General features: G+C 46.1%; 1 protein-coding gene across 3 annotated transcripts in view; it reads right to left on the bottom strand.

Annotated features, from left to right (window-relative positions):
• The window catches only part of LOC118395004 (desmocollin-1), a 139,178-nt gene that overhangs the window by 22,546 nt on the left and 92,955 nt on the right, over positions 1 to 23,677 (bottom strand). For all 3 annotated transcript variants that reach the window (XM_035788753.2, XM_052464164.1, XM_052464163.1), the window contains exon 6: positions 7,349 to 7,530. In XM_035788753.2, the coding sequence (XP_035644646.2) occupies positions 7,349 to 7,530 (182 nt within the window). The remainder of the gene's footprint in view (positions 1 to 7,348; positions 7,531 to 23,677) is intronic.

Here is a 23,677-nt window from a genome sequence, read left to right as displayed (position 1 = left end):
TATACATACATGCAGACTCAGCATCATTCAAAGACTGGAATTTGATACTCCTGGTATTGGATATGACTGAAAAACAATCTCAAAGACATTCATAACTGAACTGCACCTCTATTTCCCAAAGTAGAGTACATGATCAGTGAATATATTAAATGTACAGGCTACAATGTGGGGATCTCATGCATGGTAATAACTACATGTATATACGACTTGCATCCTTGACACAGAGTTATATTTCTTTCTACTCAATCCATAGGCTTCATTAATGTCATTCACACTGTTTTGAAGTTGATACAACTGCCTATGATAGCTGAGGTTCATAGATAGCTAGGTTCTGAACTAATATGTATACCAACCGCTTTAGGGTCCATACACAGATCGGCTACATAGCTCGGTTCTGAACTAATATGTATACCAAACGCTTTAGGGTCCATACAAAGATCGGCTACATAGCTAGGTTCTGAACTAATATGTATACCAAACGCTTTAGGGTCCATACACAGATCGGCTACATAGCTAGGTTCTGAACTAATATGTATACCAAACGCTTTAGGGTCCATACACAGATCGGCTACATAGCTAGGTTCTGAACTAATATGTATACCAAACGCTTTAGGGTCCATACACTCTCTCCCTCCCACTCTCTCACTCTCACTCTCTTTCTCCCACTCTCCCACTCTCACTCTCACTCTCCCACTCTCACTCACTCTCTCCCAATCTCTCCATCTCTTAGTACAACCATCTCTTGTCCTGTCCTGCACTCACTCTTTTTTGAAATTCTAATTCTTTCTCTGTAACAATTGCCTTTTGCTACAGACTAAGCATGGAATCAATGAACTAACCAGTACGGCACAATAGTCAATTACGGCATCAAATACGGCTCATGCTCATATGTGTGTGTGCGTGTGTGTGTGTGTGTGTGTGTGTGTGTGTGTGTGTGTGTGTGTGTGTGTGTGTGTGTGTGTGGGGGGGTGCTGATCAGTGCGGCTTTAAATGATCTGAATCCGACTTCTTTGCAGCTATTGTATATGTGTAGCCAGCGTTTCCATCTTACCGTAGGGGAATATGCAAGTGAAAAATGATCTCTTTAACTGCATGATGCTGTATAAGAGCCTTCTCTATCCTGCTGGCGTAGCCTATGTGAGGTTTTACTCAATTCTCAACATTTTACATCAAGATTATGTCTTTGTCTGACTACTCACTTAAGATTGCAGACTTAGCTCTGAGCAATTTTGCAGACAGACATGCAACTTTAGTATTGCTGGAACAGAGTATCCTCTAAATCTCTCCACACTTTGCTCTTTCTCTCTCCCTCCTTTCTGTCACTCACTCTGTTCATGCCCTTCCTTCCTCTCTTTTCCTCCCTCTGCCCTCTGTCTGTATACTCATCCCTATATTTGGGGTATATCCCCCTCTTCCTCTCACATCCTCATTCTCCCTTCCTCTCTCTCTTTCATCCCTCTGTCTCTCTTTTCCTCTCTCTCTCTCTCCCCCACCTCCCATTCTCTCTCTTCCATGTCCTCTCTCGTTCTCTCGCTCTCGCTCTCTCGCTCTCGCTCTCTCGCTCTCTCGCTCTCTCGCTCTCTCGCGCTCTCGCTCTTCCTTTCTCTCTCTCCTTCTCTCCGAGGAGATTAGTACAATCTCTCTTCTCAGTGAGAAAACAAACACAGATAATCCTCGGAGCGCTGCTAGCCGGTGACCGTGGATCAACCAGCCGTTTAAAGTGAGAGCATATGGAAATAATGGCTAACCAATGGAATTAAAGTGTCCCTAGGTGGAATCACACAGATATATGAATAGAAGGTTTACACAGCTCATACCCCCAAAAAAACATACCTTGAGTGAAATCAGGGAATGTATATATTGGGGGAAGATGATCGTCTTTTGTGATGTAGCATATATTATTAAGCAGGAACTTTTATCCAAAGAGACTTCCAGTCACGCGTGCGTACATTTGAAATCATATCCTGGCTTTGCAAGTGCCATGCTCTACCAACTGAGGACAATTTCTCATTGAACTCCAAATGTTGCTGAGGATCAGTGTCATAGACCTGTGTAGCATGCAGCGGTGTAGTCAGCACACTCTGGACTCAGCTAGGCCTTTTACTACCCTTAGGCACTTCCAGAGCGTGTGACTAGAAGGTTCTATCTGCATTTTTTTGTCCAAATGTAGAGTTTGCCCTCGCCTTGTTCTGTTCAATGTTCTCTACCTATACATCATTCCTACCCCTTGACATATTCCACATTTTGTCGTGCTACAGCCTGAATTTTAAAAAATGTACGCACACCGTAATGACAAAAGTGAAAACATGTTTTCAGAAATGTTAGCAAATGTATTGAAAATGAAATGTGAATTTGCAAAAGTATTCACACCCCTGGGTCAATACTTTGTAGAGACACCTTTGGCAGCCATTTTAGCTGTGTCTTTCTGGGTACTTGGAGAGCTTTCACACCTGGATTGTGCAACATTTGCCCATTATTCTGGTAGATTTAAGTCAAAACTGTAACTCAGTCACTCAAGAACATTCACTGTCTTCTTGGTAAGCGTCTCCAGTGTAGATTTGTTTCAAATTATTGTCCTGCTGAAAGGTGACTTCATCTACCAGTGTCTGGCGGTGTCACGCCCTGCCAATAGAGAGCCTGTTATTCTCTGTTAGTTAGGTCGGGGTTTGACTAGGGTGGGTCATCTAGGTAATTATATATCCATGTTGGCCTGGTATGATTCCCAATCATAGGCAGCTGTTTATTTGTTATTTTTACCAATTGGTGCCTTTCTTTGCAAGGCTTTGAAAACCTCCCTGGTCTTTGTGGTTGAATATGTGTTTTAAATTCACTGCTTGACTGAGGGACCTTACAGATAATTGTTTGTGTGGGGTACAGAGACGAGGAAGTCCTTCCAAAAATCATGTTAAGCACTTTTATTATTGAACACCGAGTCCATGCACCTTATTATGTTCATCTTGGTTTCGCCTGTAGCATTAGTTCTGGGGCACTCACAGATAATATATTTGCAGTTTTGGAAACGTCAGAGTTTTTTCTTTCCAAAGCTGTCAATTACATGCATAGTCGAGCATCTTTTCGTGACAAAATATCTTGTTTAAAACGGGAACGTTTTTTTTTTTTAAATACAACCTAAAAATGTCTGACACCATTTCAAAACAATGGTTTGGAACTTTGGAACTTTGAAAGCCACTTATCTCCAAATCATCTTTTTGCAGATAGAACCTTATAGTCCCAAACTCTTGACTTCATGTAGATGTGTAAGGATTGGATACCGTAGGTATATACAACATAGTAATAGCTCCACCTTGACCTCTGACAGGGTAGGTTACACATTCCTAAAAGTGCCTAGGGGGTAGCGGCTCTAAAGGTCAGTTTGAAGTTTTCTTACCACCCCTACACTACCACATGTGAGTAGAGGGCACCATGTCAATTAACTGGCTCCGATTACAGCTGTTATATCCACCACTGGGTGGCAGCTTTGCAGAGCAGTAACAAGGAACTCCATGCTTATTTACAGAGAAGAAGCCTTATTGTAAACCTTAGTTCACTTGATGGTTTAGGTATATATATATATTTAACATCAATGGTATTGAGATGTTTACACGGTAGACCTGTAGTTTGTACCAAACACAATGGTAAGAGAGTGGAAGTGTTGTCAATTTAAGACTTGAGAGATTGGATGCCAAAATGTATTTCCCAATTCCAAACACATTGTATTGGCTTCGAACCTTCCCTTTCTCTGCGTTTAGGCCTGTGTGCACAGGGACTAGATCTCATCTCGATCCACTGCCCTCAGAAAGCCCCATTTCAAAAAACCTACTGGTGTGCTCATATAAGCCTATAAATGAATAGTTGTCCATTTTTCAAATCCCCTGCCACCGTTTAGAGGTTGAATTAGAGTGACCTATGCCCAGGCAGTTAAGAGGGAGAATCACAACAATGAGTCAGACTGAGACAAAAACTGCTAGTATCCAACAAAATGGCCCCTGAGAAAAGAGAAAAGGAGAGGAGGTTGGATGAGTGAGGGGATGACAAAGGGAGGGAGAGGGAGGGAGAGAGAAAGAGAGAGAGAGAGTGAGAGAAAGGGAAACAGAAAGAGAGAGGCATAGGTAGAGTGAGGGAGAGACAGAGAGAGAGAGAGAGAGAGATATGGAGAGAGAGGGGAGAGAGAGTTTGCTGTGGCCCTGGGAGACTGACTGTGAATAAGCAGTGATAAGAGACAGGCAGTCTCCAGTCTTTACCCAGACTGACTGCCGGAGTGTTAACGACCCAGCTTCCCCTGCACGTCCCTGGCTAACCCTCCACCACCCTCACCTCACCCCACCTCTCCACTCTCTACCACTGCCTATGGGCCTGTCGCTGTCTGTCCCTGACAGATACACATACACACACACACACACACACAAGCACACACAGACATACACACTCCCCCCCCCCTGTCATCTGTCACATCACACAGTGCTGAACCTCATTCTTTTTGGAAGGCGCCACCATTTTTTCCCCTTTTTTAAACAAATGACCGTATTCCTTCACACCTTCCTTCACACCACCTTTTTCGCATCCCACTGATTGTTAACAGGGATAGCTGCCAGCCAAGGTCAACAATGTTTGTGTGTTTGTGCCCGGGCGCACGTGCGCCTGTGTCTGTGTGTGCGCCTGCGTCTGTGTGTTTGCCTGTGTATGTATTCCAGTGTGCCTGTGTGTGTGTGTGTGTCCGTGCGGCTGTGTGTGTGGCTGTAAGTCTAAGACCAACGGTAGAAAGATTCTTCCCACATCGAGGTCAGGGCAGACTCAGTGGTAGCAGAGATTGTTCCAGTTGGAAATATTTTCCTCAAGGGCAAAAAGATCATCTCTTCCCACAAACCCCCCTCCCTACAAACAAACTGGCCATCGACAGTGAGTGATTCAGTACACACAAACCCCAACACATACCCAAACACACTTTCTGTTGTTGTGCAAATCGTGGCGGGAGCTTATAGCGCCATTTTTAGGCTTTGTTTATTTTTTCTATTACTGTGGTATCTTCCATGTTTTCCATTAGTTACGTGTGGATTCTCTGAACGGCTAAATCCCTTGTAACCTCCTCAAGTCTTCTTCTCAGCTACACCCACCTACCTAGCGCCCACCTATCATTCTTATCCTCCCTCTGTCACAACGACAACCGTGTGTTCCCTGAGCCAATTTGGAAGAGCGCTAGAGAGGACGGACATAAAAATGTCCATCTCTTCTATTTCTTTCCAGAATATCTTTTTGGGGAAGGAGGGAGACAACGTTCCATATTGGACAAATCATTTTAGGTTTTGTTTGGCGTCCTCAGTGCAATGGAGTCGGAATCCGAGGGGAGATAGGAGAGGGATGTGAGAGGAGAGGGAGGTGATTGGAGAGGGATGTGAGAGGAGAGGGAGGTGATTGGAGAGGGATGTGAGAGGAGAGGGAGGTGAGAGGAGAGGGAGGTGATTGGAGAGGGATGTGAGAGGAGGTGTGCATTTGTTTACAAGTCATTTTCCCTCTCAGTTCTCCAGTGACTGAGCACACTGTGAATTGATCACTTCTATCTCCCTCTGCCGGATGCTGCTTAGAAATTCTCTCTGTGTTATTGCTCTCTCTATTTCTCTCTCTCAAACTCTTGTCGTTTTTTTCCTCAAACAAACCTCTATTTTTCAGCCTGCCTGTCTTCCTTTGGGTGTGTTTTTCCACTTCATTTGTGCCTCTCTCTCTTTTCTCTCTCCTCTTTTTCTCACTATCTCTTCCATCTGTTTTTCCTCTGGCTGTCTCGCTAATTTCACTCTCTTTTTCCTCCCGGCTTCCTTCCATCCATCCCCGACCCAAGGGGCCAGGGTTTTGGTCTTGAAGCACGGTTTCGACTGCACCAGTCTTGCTTCAGTACCACAGTTTACCTGACGCCCAGACAAGAAATACAATTTCCATTGACAGCCACATAGAGAAGTCAGATTTGAAAATTCCAAATAAGACACTTGAGTCATGACCTTAGTCCACAAAACATCCATTGAATAATTCAAATAATTGTCGCTGAGGCCGATTTTTTTTGTTTGTATCACCGAAGATTTTAAAATCTTATATTCACCCAATGTCTGCCATGTTTATGGATGACGTGACGACGTCGTCGCTGCTTGCTGCCCTGTGCTCACTGAGTGCTCGTGCGCATGTGATGTTGGGTCATGTAAACCAGATGCAACATGGATATAGACGGTCCACGAATTGCCGTGTGCAAACGTGAGTAGATTACGTTGCAAACAACGGTCGGACATCTTGGACGCAGTATCCAGTCCTTTTATATACCTTAGTGCCCCCACCCCTTTCCCTCACCTCTCTCTGTTTCCCCTTCCCTCTCCACCTCTCACTGTCTCTTCCCCCCTCCCTCCCTCCCCTCTCTCTCTCATATCAACGTAACACATCCCAGGCCTGGAAATCCTTTACAACCCTACCTCCGGCCAAGGCTTTTTTAACACATCTCACAAACCCTGGGGGGGCTGTCACAGTGACACACACATCCGCAGGCTCACACACACACACACACACACACACACACACACACACACACACACACACACACACACACACACACACACACACACACACACACACACACACACACACACACACACACACACACACACACACACACACACACACACACACTCAGTAAAACACATTCACACTGGATGACCATCAGAGGCGCCTCAGAGTCTCTCATATCTCAGATCTAAGTGACAGGCTATATTAAAGAGCAGGGTATATTTTTATCACTCACATACTGTGTATGCGCTTCTTTGAAAGGCTAATTTAGCTTCAAATAGCATATTTCATGCGTGTCTCTGAGACAGACTAGAGGTCTTTGGTGTTGCTGCTATTGATGTCAGTCAACATCAACATCACACGTGAGAGAGGCCCACTCACAGGTGAGTAATAACGCGTGAGACAGACACACACACACACACACACACACACACACACACACACACACACACACACACACACACACATGTTCCACGCAACAAACACAGTGTCAGCTCTCATCCCCAACCACACGTCTTCATTAGTAGATAACCCAGAGTGACAGTCAGCTCTGGGGGGAATCATCTAGAATCAGACAGCATCAAGGCAAATGTGAGCTGATTCAACAAGCACACACACAGATATGGCCGTCTGGCTCACAGAGAAAACACTAGATATCCAGCATAGCAGGCTCACCTGTTTCCTCTCTCTCCTCCTCCTCCTCATCATCTGTTCCATTATTCCACCCTGTTCCGCCCTCCCTCGTTCCCTCCAACCCTCTCTCTCTCTCGGGTAACACCAAACACACTCCCACATCTATCTTCCCTCTCACCTTGTTCAGTGTGATCACAGCCTCTTGGTTCGCTCCGCTGATGTTGAAGGTGTTCCCCGTCTCTCCCTCCAGGATGGTATATTCCAGCTTGGCATTGTCGCCCAGGTCAGCATCTGTTGCCGAGATACGGCCCACCTCGGCCCCCGGAACAGCCAGCTCGGACACAGAGAACGACCACATACCTGGAGAGAGAGAGAGAGAGGAGGGAGGAAGAGAAAGAGAGAGATTTAGATAAGGGATATGGTGAAAAAAAAACGGGGAGGGGGAGTGGGTGAGGAAAAGGAGGATAGAGAGAGGGAAGAGGGCCATGGCAGGGGGGGAGAGACATATCACAGGTTACATGACACGCCTTTCTTCTTGCCTATGTTGTTTGTGTTTGGTGAGACGAGATGGAGAGGACTCATAAATGTCAATGTCTATGGTTGTCTCCTGCTGTTTATTTCTTATCTGCTAACAAGTTTGATTATTAAAGGCTCAGTGCAGCTGTTTTTATCTCAATATCAAATCATTTCTGGGTAACAATTAAGCACCTTACGGTGATCGTTTTCAATTCAATTGGTCAAAAAATAAAACAACAATAGTCTCTTAGCAAAGAGCAATTACTCAAGCAAGAATTTAGCTTGGAGTGTATGGGAGTGGTCTGAGTGGGGAGGGGACATCTGAAAACGAGCTGTTATTGGTAGAGAGGTCTGGAACTGTCTTTTTTATTGGTCTATTGACTCATTTACCGCATGGTTATGTCACCAGGCCAAAACTCCCATTCCTCCAAAACAGGCAGAAATCTCAGCCGGCCTTCTCAAACAGCTCTTACACTAAAAACGCATTGTCATCATTTGCACTATTTCATAGTATTACTCCGACTTCATAGCGTTGAAATATATACATTACAACTCACGAAGATCCCATTTTGGATTTGCACTGGGCCTTTAATCAAGGACAGATAACAGGCCTTTGGTTCTCCTCCACTCAGATATGTTTAAACACGCAGGGGACTTTACCTTTAAGTAAACCTTCACAATCAATCACCACAGTAAAAGGCCCTTTTGCTGGAGCTGCAGTTTATATTACAGACAAATACACTGCTCCCGTAACTCAATCTTTTCTGGGAGAGAGAGCACAGAGCAATGCAGTAGCTAGCTCATCAGTCCCGGGTCTGCATTGCTCACGCACCGTCCGTTTCTTACACTTCACAGTCGCTTGGCAAAGTGGTGTATACCGCACACACACGGACCGTCGACTCAAGTGACAAGATCAAGGGAGGTGGGAGAGAAAGAAACATGTATTTTTGCCATACATACACAAAACTGACGTGCCCATTCAGCAGAGCAGCTATCTCCACCTTGCTATTGCTCGGGAAAATCTGATAAACACTGGGGCTCAGACAGAATAACATTGTAAGAAGTGTTTTGTGACGGTAAAAAGAATAACCAGCACTTCAGCCAGACAACATCGCTACGACATCAAATAGACAAGGAGTAAGATAGTCTATATCCGCCTACATCAGAGTCAGACACAATGTTCGATAAGGATGTTATCCTTCGCAACCAAACACAGGACAAATGTTCAATTGTAATGTATCAATCCGATCGATGAATTACGGTGGAAGATAATGTTTGCCATCACTTTTAACAAACACCAGAATTGTGTCCTATGTTTCCTCAGCCATAAGGAGAACGTGGCGTCAGCCACCACAATTGACATCGATCAAAGCGGCATCATGTCCACAGCTATAAGTCATCAAGCTCATTTCTACAGTACAACCTCCCAGCCCGGGCCCTTGAGAGTAAACCTCCCAGCCCGGGCCCTTGAGAGTAAACCTCCCAGCCCGGGCCCTTGAGAGTAAACCTCCCAGCCCGGGCCCTTGAGAGTAAACCTCCCAGCCCGGGCCCTTGAGAGTAAACGGCTCCCTGGTCATTCACCTGCTCTTTGATCCTCTGGCCCAACGACCACCTTCTCCTTCTTCTAGCAGCAATCTGCTTACGACACCTGATTTAAGTACTATCACTGACATGTTTGAGTAAGGGGCCAGGACTTTTCCTGACCACATGAACTCATGGTTTCCTCATCAGGGCATCTGGTCAGGAACAACTCCGGTCCCTGGGGGCCCTCGTGTGTGGGTGTGGTGTCCCGAGGGATTGGCTGGGCACGATGTCAGCAAAAAATATAAATTCAGTTGGCTCTGAATAATAAAGACATATTCTTTGTGTTCTAATAATGAGTTAAAGAAAGGACAAACCGTGTATATTACAGGATATAAATGTACATTTCCGTCTCCTAAGGCGGCGAAACATGAAACTCAGCATGCTTACGCCCACAGAGACTCCGGGGCCCGGGCCTGCCTACTGAAGGGGATACTGTGCCAATGAATCAACATTACATATCAGTTTATTTGCCATGACGACGAATCAACCATCTGGGACACTGGGCACCAGAAGGCAAAGACTCAGACCATCCCACGAAACATTCATATTACTAATGACACCCCAAAATTAGCTAAGTTCTATTCAAGTGAGCAAAAAAGAGAAACTATCAGCCCACCCACACAGACGCAGAGAAACTCTCTCTCGCTCTCATTAACATACACAACAAACACTCACTGTAACAGTTGTCTATATGTCGATGTACTGCTGGAAGGCAATCATAAATCTCAGAGCTGTGTTACACAAGAGCAGTGATGCAGGCGCGTGCACCACACACACACACACACACACACACACACACACAGCTGTAGGAGTGAATGGGGGGAGGCGTGATGGCGATGGTAAAGTAGTCATTATCAGCTTTCCTCTCACCATGTAGTCAAGCGGGCAACTGAAATCATTCATCATGTCCACTGGAGATCGATGGAGTCGGCGAGAGGGAAAGAGAGGGAGCGACAGCTCAAAATAATATGAGGACAGGCTGCCAAGGCAACAATAATCACACAACACTTGAAACTCCTGGCTCTGGCCTCTCTAGAGAGGTGTGGTGAAGCACCATGGGTGGACACAGGCTCAATGCTTTGTGGCTCTCTGATACAGTTCTCCCCACCAGGCCTTGGTAATTGTACTCAGGAGAGAGAATCAAACCCCTCCGATGTGCTCTGCTCAAACCCCTCCATTGTGCTCTAACCAAACCCCTCCATTGTGCTCTGCTCAAATCCCTCCATGGTGCTTTGCTCAAACCCCTCTATTGTACTCTGCTCAAACCCCTCCGCTGTGCTCTGCTCAAACCCCTCTATTGTACTCTGCTCAAACCCCTCCACTGTGCTCTGCTCAAACCCCTCCATTGTGCTCTGCTCAAACCCCTCCACGGTGCTCTGCTCAAACCCCTCCATTGTGCTCTGCTCAAACCCCTCCGCTGTGCTCTGCTCAAACCCCTCCATTGTGCTCTGCTCAAACCCCTCCACTGTGCTCTGCTCAAACCCCTCTATTGTACTCTGCTCAAACCCCTCCGCTGTGCTCTGCTCAAACCCCTCTATTGTACTCTGCTCAAACCCCTCCACGGTGCTCTGCTCAAACCCCTCCATTGTGCTCTGCTCAAACCCGTCCGCTGTGCTCTGCTCAAACCCCTCCATTGTGCTCTGTACCCCTCCATTGTGCTCTGCTCAAACCCCTCCGCTGTGCTCTGCTCAAACCCCTCTATTGTACGCTCAAACCCCTCTATTGTACTCTGCTCAAACCCCTCTAAACAAACCCCTCTATTGTACTCTGCTCAAACCCCTCCACGGTGCTCTGCTCAAACCCCTCCACGGTGCTCTGCTCAAACCCGTCCGCTGTGCTCTGCTCAAACCCCTCCATTGTGCTCTGCTCAAACCCCTCCACTGTGCTCTGCTCAAACCCCTCTATTGTACTCTGCTCAAACCCCTCCGCTGTGCTCTGCTCAAACCCCTCTATTGTACTCTGCTCAAACCCCTCTATTGTGCTCTGCTCAAACCCCTCTATTGTACTCTGCTCAAACCCCTCCACGGTGCTCTGCTCAAACCCCTCCATTGTGCTCTGCTCAAACCCCTCCGCTGTGCTCTGCTCAAACCCCTCCTCTGTGCTCTGCTCAAACCCCTCCATTGTGCTCTGCTCAAACCCCTCCATTGTGCTCTGCTCAAACCCCTCCACGGTGCTCTGCTCAAACCCCTCCATTGTGCTCTGCTCAAACCCCTCCATGGTGCTCTGCTCAAACCCCTCCATTGTGCTCTGCTCAAACCCCTCCATTGTGCTCTGCTCAAACCCCTCCATTGTGCTCTGCTCAAACCCCTCCGCTGTGCTCTGCTCAAACCCCTCCATTGTGCTCTGCTCAAACCCCTCCATTGTGCTCTGTTCAAACCCCTCCATTGTGCTCTGCTCAAACCCCTCCGCTGTGCTCTGCTCAAACCCCTCCATTGTACTCTGCTCAAACCCCTCCATTGTGCTCTGCTCAAACCCCTCCATTGTGCTCTGCTCAAACCCCTCCGCTGTGCTCTGCTCAAACCCCTCCGCTGTGCTCTGCTCAAACCCCTCCGCTGTGCTCTGCTCAAACCCCTCCATTGTGCTCTGCTCAAACCCCTCCACTGTGCTCTGCTCAAACCCCTCCACTGTGCTCTGCTCAAACCCCTCCATTGTGCTCTGCTCAAACCCCTCCATTGTGCTCTGCTCAAACCCCTCCATTGTGCTCTGTTCAAACCCCTCCATTGTGCTCTGCTCAAACCCCTCCGCTGTGCTCTGCTCAAACCCCTCTATTGTACTCTGCTCAAACCCCTTCGCTGTGCTCTGCTCAAACCCCTCCATTGTGCTCTGCTCAAACCCTCCACTGTGCTCTGCTCAAACCCCTCCATTGTGCTCTGCTCAAACCCCTCCATTGTGCTCTGCTCAAACCCCTCCATTGTGCTCTGCTCAAATCCCTCCACGGTGCTCTGCTCAAACCCCTCCATTGTGCTCTGCTCAAACCCCTCCATTGTGCTCTGCTCAAACCCCTCCATTGTGCTCTGCTCAACCCATCCATTGTGCTCTGTTCAAACCCCTCCATTGTGCTCTTCTCAAATGCACTTCAAAGAGAAACACCTTCAACTCGCCATCTTCCCCCTTACCTCACTGGAGATAACAGAAGATACTTTCCCCCCAGACTACCAAACTGTTTTTTAGTTTTCAACAGTTAAATAACGAACACCGTGATTGGTCAGGGCACCTGGGCAAAGCGTGGTGATTGGTTGAAACAGGCCACATTAACGGGAGATTAGTGTAAAGGGGAAGTGAAGTGACAGCCAGTGGGAGTTAATTAGGGGTGGCTGTAGTGTAAACAGGTTTATCTGTGACATCACACTGAGACAGGAGGACAGGGAGCTGGGGAGGGAGGAGGAGGTATGGGAGAAGGATAAATATAGAAGAGGTGACTAGTCCTAGTAAAAGAGATTCTGAAAGGGGGACATAGGTTATGAATCCCGTGAAATGAAACCTAAAGGAAAATGGAAATGAGGACAGGGATAGTGAGTTGCAGACTCACTGCACGGTAGGCTACAGTAATAACGCTAGGAGAGGAGAGGGCTGAGGGATGGGGGGGGGGTAGGATCCGTCTTATTTGGGTAGGAGGCTTTCTGTTTCTCTGAAGTGGTGAGAGTAAGGCGAGTCATTAAAAAAAGTGTCTAGCTGGCTAAAGTGCACGCACTGGTTGGAAATAGCCTGAATAAAATCTGCATCCGTTTAGTAAGAGTCCATCACACAGGCACTTCCAGTGGATGAGGCTTAAGGGAAGAGAACAGCAAGGGAGGGAGAGAAGGCCGGAGAGTGGGAGAAATGTAGGCAGAAATAGTAGTAGCCTAATACAGAGAGATCGCCTGGGGGAGAGTGAGAGAGATAGAGAGAGAGAGAGAGAGAGAGAGAGAGAGAGAGAGAGAGAGAGAGAGGGAGGGAGAGAGGCGTGGCTATCTGACTGGCAGACTAACTGGACATCCCAGCACCACTCTGATACTGCCGGGCCTGGCGACAAAGGGTTAACATAGCGTGCCTGCAGGATGAATGAATCCTCCACTACATTAATGCCACACTTAGAGAGACAGGATATATATGACATACTCTATTTACCTCGTAAATGGGTGGGCCTCTACATTCACGCTGTCATGAGTAGGAGGAAGTGAACAGTCCCCAAGGGACACAGAGGACACTGACTGACTGATGGGTATTGCTGAGAGAACACTATAAATGGACAGAATCAGCATGACTAGTACACACGGCTGGCCATAGAAAGGGACACAGATAGGGAACAGAGAGGACGAGAGTGGGAGAGAGAGGGAGAGAGAGAGCGAGAGAGAGAGAGAGAGAGAGAGAGAGAGAGAGAGAGAGAGAGAGAGGGTGACACAGGTTGAACGCAAATAAAGAAAAAGTGAGAGAGGGAGTTGGTATGGGGAGCCAGAGAGGGGGAGGTAGTGAGCAAGAGAAAGAGAGAGAGAAAAATGGAGAGAAAGAGAGTCTGAGAGTAATGTTTCCAGCAGTGATTTTACTGTCTATTGAAGCAGAAAGCGCTGAACTTTAGATGAAATATTAATAAAGAGGAAAGAAATGGGGAGAAAAATACAATGATAAAAAGGAGGACAATATTAATCACCTCTATTTTAATTAGGACTTCTTCTGAGGATGAGGAACTTAATTAGCAATAACAATTATTGGAATTATTGCCAATTACTTAATTGTTTTGTTATCGTCACTATCACTATTACTTTTGTAATTGCCACTGAGCAATGATGCCCAACTAAATTGGTCAAACTTAGTTGAAAATCATACACACAACTCTTTCTATTCTGGTTAAAGACAGTTTGTGCTGTTCTGTGAAGGGAGTAGTACACAGCATTGTACGAGATGTTCAGTTTCTTGGCAATATCTCCCAGGGAATAGCCTTCATTTCTCAGAACAAGAATAGACTGACGAGTTTCAGAAGAAAGTTGGTTTTTTTCTGGTCTTTTGAGCTTGTAATCAAACCAACAAATGCTGATGCTCCAGATACTCAACAAGTCTAAAGAAGGCCCGTTTTATTGGTTCTTTAATCAGAACAACCGTTTTCAGCTGTGCCAACATAATTGCAAAAGGGTTTTCTAATGATCAATTAGCCTTTTAAAATGCTAAACTTGGATTAGCTAACTTGCCATTGGAACACCGGGGTGATGGTTGCTGATAATGGGCCTCTGTAAGCCTATGTAGATATTCCATTAAAAATCTGCCGTTTCTAGCTACAAAAGTCATTTACAACATTAACAATGTCTACACTGCGTTTCTGATCAATTTGATGTTATTTTAACGGACAAAAAAAGTGCTTTTCTTTGAAAAACAAGGATATTTCTAAGTGACCCCACACTTCTGAAGGGTAGTGTATATATTTTAATTCAACCTTTATTTAACTAGGCAAGTCAGTTGAGAACAAATTCTTATTTACAATGACGGCCTACCCCGGACGACGCAGGGCCAATTGTGCGCCGCCTTATGGGACTCCCAATCACGGCCGGATGTGATGCAGCCTGGATTTGAACCAGGGACTGTAGTGACGTCTCCTGCACTGAGATGCAGTGCCTTAGACTGCTGCGCCTCTCGGGAAACATTTAAAAAAAATAACTATATAAATACACTCCAACTTCAGAATGAAATGTTGCCTGACAACAATATTTTATGTTAATAAATACATGCTGTGTTAATTTTGGCATGTTTACCTGCCTACATACCATAGATCTCAAGCCCATAATAAGTCAATCGGGCTAACTGGCTAGCTACTAGTACTGTTAGCTAGCCAGATAGCCACAAAGAATTGTTAGCTAGCTACCCATGAAGAATGGACATTATATTGCATAAAACAAGTTTTATGGTCATTTTTGCCTGTTTAACTAGCTGTCTAGCTAGATTATTACAATTCACATATCTAGCTGATAATTATGAAGTAAAACGTTTGCTTTGTGTATATCTTGGTTCGTCTCTATTGTTGCCATTGTCCTGGCTGGAAGAAGGTTCAGTGAATGGGGAGGTGAAGCGTGAGGTAATACAGTAATACAACAAGTGTATTTATTGTTTGATGCATTCTCCACACTCTCGTCCTCGCAAGAACGTACTCGCAAGAACGTGGACGGAGAATGCAGTCGGAGCATGAGAGTGTGGAGCACGGTAGTATGCATACTGAGAAACACCTGAGTGTACAAAACGTTAACAGACTGACCAGGTGAATCCTGGGGAAAGCGATGGTCCCTTATTTGATGTCTATTGTTAAATCCACTTCAAACAGTGTAGATGAAGGGGAGGAGACAGGCTAGAGAAGGATTTTTAAGCCTTGAGACAATTGAAACTGGATTGTGTATGTGTGCCATTCAGAATGTGAACGGGCAAGACAAAAGATTTAAGTGCCTTTGAACAGGGTTTGGTAGTAGGCGCCAGGCGCACCAGTTTGTGTTAAGAAATGCAATACGTTGCTCTGTCATAACCTCACATGGTTTTATCACAAAACAGTTTCCTGTGTGGTGATCATCTCTGCAGAATGGTCCACCACCCAAAACTCGGACATCTTCAGCCAACTTCACGACACCATGTGTCCTCTTCCCAGAGAAGAACCTTCCTGGACAACACCCTGGATTCCCGTTCCTGTGGGTTCTTTCTACAACATCCGCAGAGTAGAGTCCATGTCCGCAGGTCCTAATCCAACTTGTCAAATTGAGGCTGTCTGCAACTCGCTGTTGGCTGGGCTCCCTGCCTGTGCCAGGGCAAAGGGGCTCCTCCGGGCTTCCAGTGAAGCAACTCAATATTAGGAAGGTGCTCTTAATGTTTTGTACACTCAGTGTAGTTGTGTTCAGGTGGAACACACTGCAGACTAGATTATGAAGGGAAACCCCACCTAGAATACCTAGGGGATAAAGTAATCTCATATTCTGATATTCTGATGAGCTCTGTAAGAGCGGTCCTTCTGTAGCTCAGTTGGTAGAGCATTTTTGTTAAGAAATGCGCTTGGTTTTTCACAAAACAGTTTCCAGGGTATCAAGAATAGTCCACCACCCAAAGGGTTCCAGCCAACCACAACTGGGGACCACCCATCCCTGTGGAACGTAGAATGTATGTCCCACATGACTGTTCTGAGGGCAAAGGGGGGTCAACTTTGGAAGGTGCTCTTAATGTTTTGTACGTCTGCTAAATGGCATATATTATTATTATATTATTCTTCAAGGCCTTGGAGGAAGAGTCAAAGGTCAAATCGTTATAATCGTTTCCTCACATTTTCCTGCCATGACCCAGACCTTCTCTCCTCTCTACTGGCTTATTCTTGGCCTTAGAGGCAGTGTTCATCATAGCCTGTGCAGATGTATGTGCTTTAGTCCACTGACGAGGGTCAGAGTTGGCACATACAGATCTGGCATGGCTATATGTTCCAGGCCTTCTCTCCTCTCCTGAGCGTCTGCGTAGCAACTGAGGTCAGCTCCCCTGCCCACATATCCAATCATAACAGTCTAATGGCTGTGTTTATTCACCAATAACTACTTCACATCATCACTCCTCTTTGACCCACTGAAACAGCTGGACGGGAGCCCTGCAAACCGAAGGCATTGAGAGCACAGCAGAACAGCCTTCATTTGCAGATTCATTTTCTAGCTTCATATTTGACTGTATATAATCTACTGTATACACTTTGAAGTGTTGAGCATTTGTTTAACAATGCAAGCATTCTGGGGGGGGATTCATTCACTATGTATTACCAGCATAAATGTGGCATCGGGGTTCCAGCCAGGCTCATACATAAGACATGAGAGAGGACAGACTGAGGCGATTTCACCTCTACTACCGTTGTCGCTGGCAGAATGTTTTCTTTGACATCACTGGCACATTTCCACATCTTCCTATTTGAGCAGCAGACCCCAGGGAATGTCTTTGGTTGGACACAGACCCCAGGGAATGTCTTTGGTTGGACATGGTCACGCAGCCACTCAAACCCCCTGCTGAAACCCCACAGAGGCAAGAGTGGCAAATGCTAAATTTCCGTCAACTACACACGTCCCCTCGGGGTCTTCCATTTTTCGAGTTAGGTTCTATTTTAACCCTACCTCCTCCTCCTCCTCCTCCACCACCACCCGCTCCTCTCTAACTCTACCCCCTGCCAGTGACAGTGCCCACGTGAGCTAGCCAGCAGCATCCCCACACGAGCCGTGGATGGGTAAGCCCCCCGTGGCTCTCACAGTCCAGCAGCTACATTCATATGTGCAGACAGAGACAGACAGCGAGATAGAGAGAGAGAGAAAGAGAGAGAGAGAGAAAGAGAGAGAGAGAAAGAGAGAGAGAGAGAAAGAGAGAGAAAGAGAGAGAGAGAGAAAGAGAGAGAGAGAGAAAGAGAGAAGAGAGAAAGAGAGAGAAAGAGAGAGAAAGAGAGAGAGAGAGAAAGAGAGAGAGAGAGAGAAAGAAAGAGAGAGAGAGAGAGAGAGAGAGAGAGAGAAAGCCCTGCCGCGAACATTCCCATTAGCATGGAAATCACTTCTCTCTCCTTTTCCTCTCTGCCTTCCGTCCACTGATGGCTCGGCACAAAAAGAATGGCTTTAACTCCTTGTATTCTGCGTGAGGGCACACTGCCACGTTAGATGACAAGGAAGGCAACAGCAACAAAAAATGGATGCCATTTCCTTTCAGCTCGTGCTCTCGAAGACGGATAGACACGGAGGCGCTTCTTGATGGATTTCATTTCAACATGGGTGACGAGACAACGATGATGGCCCAAGGTTGTTCCTCCTGAAAACTAGAACAAATGGCTGCTTCTGGCTTTAATGATGTTTCAAACTCTCCCCTCGCCCCTCTTCCGAAGTCCTGGATGTCTCAGAATGCACTCGTGGGCTTCCATAGCCACAGTGGCATGTATGCTTATTCTACCTTGTGCGATTACATTGTGAGATGAATATCTCCCCACAGGCTCTTTAGCTGCATGGGGTCTGTGGAGGAAAAAGCTCCTCTAGGAGACTGCTGTTAGTGTATTCCTCTAAGGGACTGGAGCTGGATTGCTGTTGCTCTAACCAGTACCCCAGTCTGAGTGTTCATTGCCCAGGCCTATAATCACAACAAACAGCCTGTACCCAGGAGGCAGTGGCGCTTGCGACCTTACCGACCCCATGTCTCCCTCCCTCACAACCCTGTGGGCATAACCACAAAGGAAGGGTAGTGCAGGCAGGCATTGCCCAAGAGGAGCATATCCAGGCAGCACCATACCACACCACTAACTCTGGGGCAATGCCATCCCGGGCTTAATTGTGCGTTGTGATACGATGGAGCGATTTCAGGGACGTTTTCATGGCCCACTGTTAACTATAGCACCCAGAGGGCTTCTCTATCAGAGGGGAGCCCTGTGTGTATACTCTGTGTGTGTGTGTGCGTGTGCGTGTGAGAGAGTGCGTGCGTGCGTGCGTGCTTATTTGCATTCTCTCAGCCGACCCAATCAGCTGTATAAGTCCATAAATCATCCTCCCAGGACATAGAGTACAGCAGGCAGCCACGTCTCCACGGTCACATGACAAGGCCCATCCACGCTTCAAAGCCCCAGAGCCCTGCAGCCTAGCCCTGAACCAGAGATAGGACTAGCGACGTTTCAATGCACTGTTTCCACAAGCAGAATGAGATGAAATGATTACGGCTCACATGATTGCAGCTGTCCTTATGACTGGGACGAGGCAGTTCATGGCTTAACTCTTATTCCCTCCCTCCCATCTCTCCTCTTCCCATCCTTCCCCCCCATCCCTCCTTCACGCTCAGTGAACTTGCACTCCGGACTCATTTTCGTGCATTCAAACGAGCCTCTCATGTCTTTATCATGTCATGCACAGTGATAACTAAAGTCTCAGTGTGGGGGGAGCCCACTGGAAAAACACATAGAGAAGCGGAAAGTGAGTGGTCACATTGGAAAGACGCAGAGAGAAGAGGAAAGTGGGTGGTCACATTGGAAAGACGCAGAGAGGAGAGGAAAGTGGGTGGTCACATTGGAAAGACGCAGAGAGGAGAGGAAAGTGGGTGGTCACATTGGAAAGACGCAGAGAGGAGAGGAAAGTGGGTGGTCACATTGGAAAGACGCAGAGAGGAGAGGAAAGTGGGTGGTCACATTGGAAAGACGCAGAGAGGAGAGGAAAGTGGGTGGTCACATTGGAAAGACGCAGAGAGGAGAGGAAAGTGGGTGGTCACATTGGAAAGACGCAGAGAGGAGAGGAAAGTGGGTGGTCACATTGGAAAGACGCAGAGAGGAGAGGAAAGTGGGTGGTCACATTGGAAAGACGCAGAGAGGAGAGGAAAGTGGGTGGTCACATTGGAAAGACGCAGAGAGGAGAGGAAAGTGGGTGGTCACATTGGAAAGACGCAGAGAGGAGAGGAAAGTGGGTGGTCACATTGGAAAGACGCAGAAAGAGGAGAGGAAAGTGGGTGGTCACATTGGAAAGACGCAGAGAGGAGAGGAAAGTGGGTGGTCACATTGGAAAGACGCAGAGAGGAGAGGAAAGTGGGTGGTCACATTGGAAAGACGCAGAGAGGAGCGGAAAGTGGGTGGTCACATTGGAAAGACGCAGAGAGGAGCGGAAAGTGGGTGGTCACATTGGAAAGACGCAGAGAGGAGATGGTAAGCAGTCGGACACCTTGGGAAAATGACGGGTAGAGATGGGCGTTGTGTGATGCAGAAGAATATGGGAAGAGGGTAGTCACATAGAAAAGGATGAACGTCTCCTCAGATCCTTACGGCTTCCTAAACATACATTAATCAGCTTCTTTAGCTCAGATGACATATTCAATGCCATACGACATGGCCTCTGCTCAAGCGTACGATGAGGCGGTCCAAATCACATATGCCTTTTCAATGTCATATTGAGAAAACATTAGATGCAATGTTGCATAGAGCATATAGTTGCAACTTGCTATTGTATATCACTGATGGGATGGAAATGTTGCCAATGGTTACCACTACCACTCTAGTCAATAATGGAGTTGCTATATGTGATGTTTACTGATGTGGGTACATTTTGTCTGTGCTTACTGACCATATGACGAAATGACAGTTCCCTGAACATGGTGTTTGAAATAGCAGTACTCAAAACTCAAGAGTGGCTCCCAATGCGGTACTCGTGTTATACACATGATCCCTGTGGTCAGACATTTTACAGGACTGTACGGACAAGCCACAAGCGTTACTGGAAACATTCTGGAGCATTCTGTGGCCCTCATCAAGCTTGGGTACGCCATTTAATTTACGGCATGATAGGAGAATAACTGTTGGTTAATAAATGCAGTTTTATGGTGACTGGAGTGTACTGTGAAGGATTTTAAGGACAGAGGGGAGACATCCCGCATGGACACTTCTGTTTAACAATCAGAGAGAGTGATTGGCTCTCTGTGGTGCTCTGAAACAGGCACAGATGGGGAGTGTGAAAGGACAGTGTGAAGGGGGTGACAGGGGACAGTGGGAGTGTGTGGGAGAGCGACAAAGGGAGAGATAGTGGGGGGATTAATGGAGAGAGAGAGAGAGAGAGAGAGAGAGAGAGAGAGAGAGAGAGAGAGAGATGCAGAAAGCGGTAGAGGCAGTGAAAAGGAGAGAGAGAAGAAAAGAGAGAGACAGAAAGCAGGAGGTGGGGTTGGCCCTGAAGTGAGATGACAAAGCTTGTCACCTTTCGCTTCCCTGTCTCCTCTCAGCTTGACAAACTGCCAAGCATCCATGTGATGCACCGTGCTAAAGGAAACTGCAGATTCAATACATGTAGATATTCTTCTTTAATGATTGACACAATAAAAAATATTCTAGCCAGTGAATCATATTTTTAGATAAAGGGTGTGTGCACATGCATGTGGCTGTGCGTCAAGAGGAGAAAGAGGGGAGATCAAGACTGAGCGAGACAGATGTTATACTTAACTTAATGTTATAGGGCCTTTTTTACTGAACGATGTGATTTGTGTTTGCTTTTCATGTACTTTGTAATTGATGTGTATATACAGTGCATCAATCTACACACAAAACCCCATAGTGACAAAGCAAAAACAGATTTTAGACATTTTTGAAAATCTATTGGAAATTTAAAAATAACTGAAATACCTAATTGACATAAGTATTCATACCCTTTGCTATGAGACTCGAAATTTTGCTCAGGTGCATCCTGTTTCCATTGGTCATCTTTGAGATGTATCTACAACTTGATTGGAGTCCACCTGTGAGAAATTATATTGATTGGACATGATTTGGAAAGGCACACACCTGTCTATATAAGGTCCCGCAGTTGACAGTGCATGTCAGAGCAAAAACCAAGCCAGGAGGTCGAAGGAAATGTCTGTAGCGCTCCGAGACAGGATTCTGTCAAGACACAGATCTGGGGAAGGGTACGTTAAAAATGTATGCAGCATTGAATGTCCCCAAGAACACAGTGGCTCTTTCTAGAGCTGGCTACCTGGCCAAACTGAGCAACCGGGGGAGAAGGGCCTTGGTCAGGGAGGTGACCAAAAAATAGATGGTCACAATGACAGAGCTCCAGAGTTTCTCTGTGGAGATGGGAGAGCCTTAGAGAAGGACAACCATCTCTGCAGCACTCCAACAATCAGGCCTTTATGGTAGAGTGTCCAGACGGAAGCCACTCCTCAGTAAAAGACACATGATAGCCTGCTTGGAGTTTGCCAAAAGGCACCTAAAAGACTCAGACCATGAGAAACAAGATTGTCTGGTCTGATGAAACCAATATTGAACACTTCGGCTTGAATGCCCAAGCGTCACGTCTGGAGGAAACCTGGCACCATCCTTACAGTTGTCATGACGTTGGCCTGGGGGTAGGTTTATGACAGTCATAAATACCTCTTCCCCCCTTTTTCCTCTCTCTACCCTACTGAGGTTACATTTGCAAAACCCCTTGGTTAACATAGAGATTATGGGAATGTCAGAAGGTGGGGGGAAATTAACTATATTCTGGTCATCCGACCAACGGAACACATGCGGTGGTACTTAATGAATATGATGTCAGTTCGGTTGTCATCTTAGACATTCTCATCAATGATAAAATGACAAACTCTACACAGGAAAGTCTACACATCAGAGTTATCAGATTCACTTGGAATTGTTGTTTGAATATGAAATTATTCGTGATGGGATGAAATGTGATTTTAGCCTGTAAAATGAGAGATTTGGGTTTTCATAAGATAAGGCTGCTCACTCAGTGGCCCTCTCCCTTCCTATATAAAGCCTTGAAGACAATATAACCTGTTCCGGGGATGTAGGACGACGGTCCTATGTCAGAATGGTTCAGATAATAACTACAGAACAAAGCCAACATCAGCGTAAGCTTTGGTTGCGAATGGTATGAACTACAGAAGTGATACCTCCTAGCCGTTGAGTTAGCAACAGCAGATGCAAACGAGGGTTAGGAAGGAATAGACAGAGTATCCCGTCTATCACACAACGACGTTACTACAAAGCGCAGCTCAGAGTAAATATTTATTGCATTTTCCTTTTCCAAATGGGCGGTAATTTAGAATGCATAAGATACTCTATTTACGATAGCATAGCTTCTCCCTTTGTTCCTCAGTCTTCCCGCTCTTTCACTCAAACCCAGCCCCTTTTCTTTTGTGTAACAAGCTGTCATATCTGTTCCGCCCGCTAGGGACGTTTTCCTGTATGACGTAATGTGTAATCAAGTTATGATTTAAATATGCATATGTGTAATTCTGAGTGATTAGTTAGGTATTTAGTAAATAAATAATTAAACCCAATTTTGTATTGCTGATTCAACTTGTTAGCCAGGGTTTGTGCAGATAACTAAGAATGTATAACTTTCAGATGAGACTGAATTAAGATGACAATTAATATTGACTGCTATTGATGTAAAATATTACTAGGTCTTTAAGAGTTTATTCGGAAGATAACAGCTCTATAAATATTATTTTGTGGTGCCCGACTCTCTAGTTAATTACATTTACATGATTACATGATTATAGAATAGCATGTCATATCACTTAATCCGGCATAGCCAAAGACACGGCACAGTGAAGCATGGTGGTGGCAGCATCATTTCTGTGGGTATGTTTTTTTAAGCGGCATGGACTGGGAGACTAGTCAAGATCGAGGGAAAGATGAACAGAACAAAGTACAGCGAGATCCTCAATGAAAACCTGCCCCAGGACCTCAGACTGGGGCGAACGTTCACCTTCCAACAGGACAACGACCCTAAGCACACAACCAGGGTAACGCAGGAGTGGCTTCAGGACAGAACTCGGACTTGAACCCGATTGCAAAGGCTATCTTTTTCAAACAGAAATTTGCATCCTGCAGCACTAATTCCAAAAAGTTTTGGGACACTGTAAAGTCCATCGAGAATAAGAGCAGCTCCTCTCAGCTGCCCACTGCTAGGAAACACTGTCACCACCGATAAATCCACGA

Source organism: Oncorhynchus keta, chromosome 15, assembly GCF_023373465.1.
Source record: "Oncorhynchus keta strain PuntledgeMale-10-30-2019 chromosome 15, Oket_V2, whole genome shotgun sequence".
NCBI lineage: Eukaryota > Metazoa > Chordata > Actinopteri > Salmoniformes > Salmonidae > Oncorhynchus > Oncorhynchus keta.
Note: the sequence above shows the minus strand (reverse complement) of the source record. Positions and strands in the feature narration are given on the sequence as shown.